Source organism: Etheostoma cragini, chromosome 16 (assembly GCF_013103735.1).
Source record: "Etheostoma cragini isolate CJK2018 chromosome 16, CSU_Ecrag_1.0, whole genome shotgun sequence".
Taxonomy (NCBI): domain Eukaryota; kingdom Metazoa; phylum Chordata; class Actinopteri; order Perciformes; family Percidae; genus Etheostoma; species Etheostoma cragini.
In genome coordinates, this window is record NC_048422.1 from 1,022,220 (window position 1) to 1,029,298 (window position 7,079).

At 42.1% G+C, this 7,079-nt stretch overlaps 1 protein-coding gene across 1 annotated transcript; it reads left to right on the forward strand.

Moving 5' to 3' along the window:
• The first annotated feature begins 329 nt into the window (after positions 1–329).
• On the forward strand, positions 330–6,043 carry psmb10 (proteasome 20S subunit beta 10). Its single transcript, XM_034896866.1, has 8 exons — positions 330–555; positions 1,438–1,531; positions 3,002–3,099; positions 3,414–3,554; positions 3,996–4,111; positions 4,372–4,430; positions 4,870–5,021; positions 5,840–6,043. The coding sequence occupies exons 1-8, from the start codon at positions 488–490 to the stop codon at positions 5,949–5,951; spliced, it is 840 nt and encodes a 279-aa protein (XP_034752757.1). The 5' UTR covers positions 330–487; the 3' UTR covers positions 5,952–6,043.
• Positions 6,044–7,079: the final 1,036 nt, after the last annotated feature.

Sequence of the window (7,079 nt, forward strand, 5' to 3'; positions counted from 1 at the left end):
CAAAAGCTAACTAAAAGCAAGGAGAAATGGTGAAATCAGATCACATGGGCTGACATTTTAGAAACAGGTTCCAACTCGAATTTCAATAACACTGCAAAAAATCTCAGTAATAAAATTCAGCAGCTCAGTGGCTCGTGAGCGACCGACTTAATAGGTAGCAGACCGAGATGTGTGTTTTCTTTCATACATATCAGCATAATAAATGTTACCAAATTGAGACAGAACCTGTAGCCTACAGGCGTAATAAAAAAGTATAAAAAAAGAAGAAAAAAAAGAAAATTCTTCATTGTGTCTGGTAAATGTGGATATTTCCTACAGTGGAGAGCAGGAAGGCTTGGCTTGTTGTTAAGTGAAAGTAAAAGTAAAAACCTGTGAAATGCGCTGACACATTGCCTGACAAGGATTTAGTTGAGGACTTTTCATTTTTAGTCCGAATCCTCCCTCCATTTCATCATCATCATCTCTTCAGTTCGCACAGGATCAGAAGATGATGCCCAGTCTGAAGTCCTGTGAGCAGCAGACTGGAGGAGGCTTCTGCTTTGAGAACAGCCGCAGGTATGAAACACTGCATCCACTGTCACCGTCACTGCTAAAGTAATGGCCGAAGTACTATTACTACAGTTCACAAACAGGGTTTGGATACTGGAGTGTTTCAACTTTGTACTTGTTCCTACATACTATATCTGTTATTTTATTGAACATTTACTATAAGAGCCCGTATGGGGTACTTTTTATAATAAGAAAGCAGGTCGAAAACTTAAAAAGTATCAAAACAATGATATACACATATGTACTGTACACACACACGCACACACACACACACACACACACACACATTTACATACATAACATTTATCAGAGAAACTGTTTTCCTATACAAAATTATAGGATAATCTCGTGAGATATAACACATTATAATGTTGATCATCTGATTATTGAAGTGACATATTTTTAATACAGATTAGAGCTGCAGAGAAAAATTGATTACTGTCAACTATTAAATGAATGGCCAACTATTGTGGTAATCAATGAATCATTTGTTATCATGTGAAAATCTTCTAGTTTCTCATCTGACACTAAATTGAAGATCTTTGAGTTGTGGACAAAACAAGACATTTGATGACATCATGCATTGATCTACATTTGTCACCGCTTTTTTTTTTTTTTTCTTTTTTACATTTTAGAGGCCAGACAACTAATCCATTCTTCCAGAAATCTATCAACAGATTAATCCACAAGTAAAATGATCGTTAGTTGCAACCCTAATGTAGAATTAAAACAATTTTTAAATGAAGCACATTGAAAAAAATACTGTTATATACTGTATAATATAAGATTGTTCCTATCCTAATCCTAATAGCACATAGGAGGATGGCAGTGAATCAACAATTTCAATCGTCTTTCTTTCTGTCCACCTGTCGGTTTCATCTTTTCCAGGAATGCAGTGTTGGAGTCCAGTTTGTCAGAGTTTGGCTACAAAGCTCCCAGTGCAAGAAAGACCGGGACCACCATTGCTGGGATTGTTTACAAGGTGAGGGGCTCTGCCTTCAGGGTTTTCTCTGAGACACACAAAGACTGATGGAAACCTAGCGCCTAAAGGAACCCTGGTATTTAAAAATAAATAGGTTATAAAATAGAACATTACTTTAAAGGTTCCATATTTTCAAAAGTGAGAATTTCATGTATTTTAATTTTCTTAAAGAGACAGGCGCTTAAATGGAGCGTTTCAGACATCCATCCATCCGTCTTCGTCCGCTCATCCGGTGTCGCGGGGGCAGCAGCTCCAGTAGGGGACCCCAAACTTCCCTTTCCCGAGCCACATCAACCAGCTCCGACTGGGGGATCCCGAGGCGTTCCCAGACCAGGTTGGAGATATAATCCCTCCACCTAGTCCTGGGTCTTCCCCGAGGCCTCCTCCCAGCTAGATGTGCCTGGAACACCTCCCTAGGGAGACCCCCAGGAGGCGTCCTTACCAGATGCCCGGACCACCTCAACTGGCTCCTTTCAACGTGAAGGAGCAGCGGCTCTACTCCGAGCTCCTCTCGGAGGACTGAGCTTCTCACCCTATCTCTAAGGGAGACGCCAGCCCCCCCTCCTGAGGAAACCCATTTCTGCCGGTTGTACCCTGGATCTGGTTCTATCGGTCTTGACCCAGCCTTCATGAGCATAGGTGAGGGTAGGAACGAACACTGACCGATGAATCGAGAGCTTTGCCTTCAGGCTCAGCTTTATTTTTGTCCCAACGGTGCGATACATTGAATGTAACACCACCCCCGCTGCGCCGATTCCCCGACCAATCTCACGCTCCATTGTCCCCTCATTCGCGAACAAGACCCTGAGGTATTTAAACTTAGGGTAAGGATGGATGGATGGAAATTAAATCAAGAGAGTCTCGCTAGTGTGGGGCCATACTGTACTTCTCAATATTTGAGTTTGATGTCATAAAAACTAATTTTTCTGTTTTGACGTTCCGACAAAATCAAAAGTGTGTAATAAATATTATACTGCTTATTGATCCACAGTGGGGAAATTACAGTTTACACTGTAGTAATCACTACACACAGGCCTGAAATACACACATGCTCAGGACCTAACCATGCACAAATGGAGAGATGTCACAGTGAGCGGGCTGCCATTGCTGGACCAGTGCCCTAAGCGTTTGGGGGGGGGGGGGGGGGGGGGGGGGGGGGATACGGTGCCTTGCTCAAGGGCACCTGCCAGTGCCCAGAAGGTGAAGTGGCATCTCTCCAGCTACCAATCCACACGTTTGGTCCGTACTGGGACTTGAACCAGCAACCATTTGATTCCCAACCCAACTCCGATTCCCTCGGAAGAGACCCTACCTTCATGATATGCATGATATGGGATCTTTAAATGAATAAATGTACTTAACAAGGTAGCTACTCTAGAGTCCCAGTTGGTACATGTGTTTGTAATGACGCTGTAAGCTGTTTTAGTGTTAAGGAAGGCGTGGTGAGTATTTCCTGTCCTTTTCCGTCAGGATGGCGTGGTCCTGGGAGCAGACACCAGGGCTACAGACGACATGGTGGTGGCTGATAAAAACTGCATGAAGATTCACTACATCGCTCCGAGGATCTAGTGAGTTTGCTGATCTGTCCACATACAAATCGTCCCGTCTCTCATAAGAGACACTGTCACTCCTACACTCATTCTCCCATTACCATACAAAAATAGCTATAAAGAGGGAAACATGTGATCAGATAAAGTGCTGTGAGATAATGGGATTATTCCCATCCCGGAATGTGGTGTGGACCAGCCAGACCCTCCTCCGCACCCTGTGGTGGGAGGACTTGCAATACAAGACCAAGGCTGACCTGTCTAATGCTTTCTTGATTCAGACAATTGTACAGCCAGATTTGGGATTGTTACAGCTCTAGTGATGTGTTCTGTAGCTGCTGTGGGGCCGGCGTGGCTGCAGACGCAGAGATAACCACCCAGATCATGGCGTCTAACGTGGAACTGCACATGCTCAACACCGGGCGACCCCCGCTTGTCACCATGGTAACCCGGCAGCTGAAACAGATGCTGTTCAGGTGAGGGCAACCGAGAAATTAAGGACACAAAACACAAATCACCGATGGTCAGATGTTACGATACAAGTCCACGCGGACCGGTTCTTGTTTAAAATCTGCATAGAAACATAGGAAATATTGGATGTAATTCTGCTAAATCAAACATCCCATTCATTTTTTAATGCACACATTTTCTGCAGGCCTCAACAACTCCATTACTGATTCCATGGCATCAGAATTTTGCATAGTCATCATGAAATTGGCACATGTTGGCACAGCAGGAGACAAGTGACATCCAATGGAAATCCCAATTGTCAGATTGGTAGCACTCTTGTCCAATGGGGGGGGAAGGGGACAATCGTATTCCAGGGGGGAGGCAGTACCACCCCGTGCCCCCCCTTCTAGGCCTGTTCGTCCCTTTGAAATAGTGAAAGACGCATGTTGTGGTGATATGTGTTTCAGGTACCAGGGTCATGTCGGTTCATCCCTAATCGTTGGAGGAGTTGACGTGAATGGAGCTCACCTGTACAGTGTTTACCCACATGGCTCCTATGACAAACTGCCTTTCGTCACCATGGGTACGCGTTTAATGCATGGTGTCTGATAGGCCTGTCGTGATTATTACCCTATTTGTTAAACCATCATTACTTGCTAACATTAGATATTGTCCTAAGGTTTGATTTCCAGTTCTATGTTCATTTAAGAAAATAAATTCAATTATTGACAATAATAAAGAGGCATGCTTTACTTCATAGGCTGTGTTACTACATTAGCTGGGTCACGTGACAGAATGAGCGAATGAATAGAACATTTTTCTAACGTTTGATTGTGGTTTCAGGCTCTGGAGCTTCAGCTGCTATCTCTGTATTTGAGGACCGATTCAAACCCAACATGGAGGTGAGACTGACTGTCTGCTATCCTATCTTGGCAGATGTAATCAAACGGGATGTCTGCAGGGTGTGATTTTCAGGGGGGGGGGGGGGGGGGGGGGGGGGGGGGGGGGGTCATGGTGATGGCTGCTAAGTTAGGCACTAAAACAAGTAGTAGAGTTAAAGTAGAAACCCTGCGTAAATTGCCATTTCGCCAAATCTTCCCTTTTTAAGTGTACAGACAGTTTTAAAAAGATTGTTTATGAAGACAGTACAGTTCATGTATGGGAAAGGTAAGTTGACGGAAGAATTGCTAACAAACCACTGCATTCCTTTAGAGTTATTTGTACAAAAATCAATTCTTAGGTCATTTTTTGTTCCTGTCCTCTAATACAGCCACCATAGCATGGACTGCATCTCTAGTTATCTAATGTCTCTTGTTTTTCTCTTACTCCTCTCCCTTTCAGCTAGAAGAAGCGAAGCAGCTTGTCCACGACGCCATCGCCGCAGGGATTTTCTGTGACCTGGGTTCAGGCAGCAATGTGGACCTGTGTGTTATCACCGAGGCCGGAGTGGAGTACCTGCGCGGCTACGACAAGCCCACCATGAAGGGCAAAAAGTGAGTCAATACACACACACACACACACACACACACACACACACACACACACACACACACACACACACACACACACACACACACACACACACACACACACACACACACACACACACACACTTTATCAGAGGAACCAGTCATGTGCACTGTTTCCCATGAATAAAAAATGGTTTTATTGAGGTTCTTTGGCATCTTTTGAGCCAGGAAAATGAAAGTTTGGCATTGAAAATACAATTACGCATGGAAAACAAGATGTACGTTTTGTTGGTGAATGCGAGATATACTAAGTCAGTATTTTGAGATACTCAATTATTTTGAGATAGTCAATATTATGAGAGCTTATTTTAACAGTATTTTGACATATCTGTATGCAGCATTTTGTTTGAATCAAAGTTGGGATGGGACGTACCAATCTTCAGGAATCATTCAGAAATAATTGATTCTGCTTTTAAATACACACATTTCAGATCACCGGTCTGAAAGAAACTGTCTGTTGTATTCGGTTAAACATCTTTCCAAAGACAAAATGTCAAAATAATACACAAAAAATAAATCGTCTGTCTTTAATTTTTCTGTGAACCTTGTTTCAGTGCCAAAACAACATTTTTCCCGATATACTTTAAGTGTTTATACTTTGATAAATGTGGAAGAATGTGGAACGTGTCAAACTGGATTTTACCTTAAAACTACTGTATCACTATTAAAATTCGGACTATACCTTTCAGAGTGCAGAGGAGACAATACAGTACATACAGCATTACTGAGAACCTTTTGAAAAGAAATGAGACTTTCTCTCTCCTTGTCTGTGCTTTGTTCAGAGCGGGACAGTACAGGTATAAGCCTGGCACAACGGCTGTCCTCACGAAAACGGTGACCCCGCTCCCTCTGGATGTGGTCGATGAATCTGTTCACATCATGGACACTGCATAAAATGCAATTAAATGCTTCTGATGTAATGAAACCCATTCATTGTGATAAATCAGTGTACCAAATAAAAATTTACACGGTGCGTTGCATGGATTTGCTTGTTAAATGGTCAGTTCTAAGTCAATGTTTGTTTTTCTAGATATAGAGGCATTATTTTGAGATACAAAGTCATTTATTGGAGATACTCAGTCTATTTATATATATTGGTTTTGGGGCATTTTAGGCCTTTATGTGTATAGGACAGCCTAGACTTGGGACTGGGAGAGAGCAAAGGGCCGCAGGCCGGAGCCAAGCCCCCTGAGTAAATCTCCATATATGGGCGCTCGCTGCACCAGGTAAGCTAACCACGCTGTAATATGGAACCACTAAATCAATTTTTGAGGTCATTTCTCATTATTTTTGAGATACTAAGTCATTATTTTAAGATATTAACACAATGTTTCAAAGTTCTACATTATTTTAAGACACTAAATCAAAATTCTTAGTTACTAAGTCAATATATTGAGGTACTTTCTCCTTATTTTGAGATACTAAGTCAATATTGTGAGAGTTTCTGATTTTAACGTATTAAGTCAATATTTTGAAGTAATGTGCCATTATTTAGAGATACTAAGTAAACATTCCTCATTATTGTGATAGCATTTTCAATATTTTGAGTTTAGTGAATATTTTGAAGTCAATATTTTAAGACACCAATTAAATGTTTGGAGATACCAAGTCATTATTTGGAGAAACCGAGTCAATGTTGTGGGTAATAAGTCAATATTATCATAATATATGAAGTCTCTTTTATATAGACCTTAGTGGTCCCTAATACTGTATCTGAAGTCTCTCTCCCAAAATTCAGCCTTGTGCTTAATTCCAGCCACTAGAGCCAGTCCCACAATTAGCTTTCCGTAGTATGTGTCATTTCTGAGTCAGCAGCTTTTTGAGGAGGAGGGGGGGGGAAAGCCTGGATGTCTCTCTCTCTCTCTCTCTCTTATGGGTGGGCCAAATTCTCTGGGCAGGCAAAGCAGAGAAATAGGAGGTCATTTGAAAGCACAGAAGACCTGACATATACGGAGACAGATTTTCTCCTATAGACCTTCAACAATTAATGTCTAAGGTCTCTTCAACTAAGCCATCTACCTT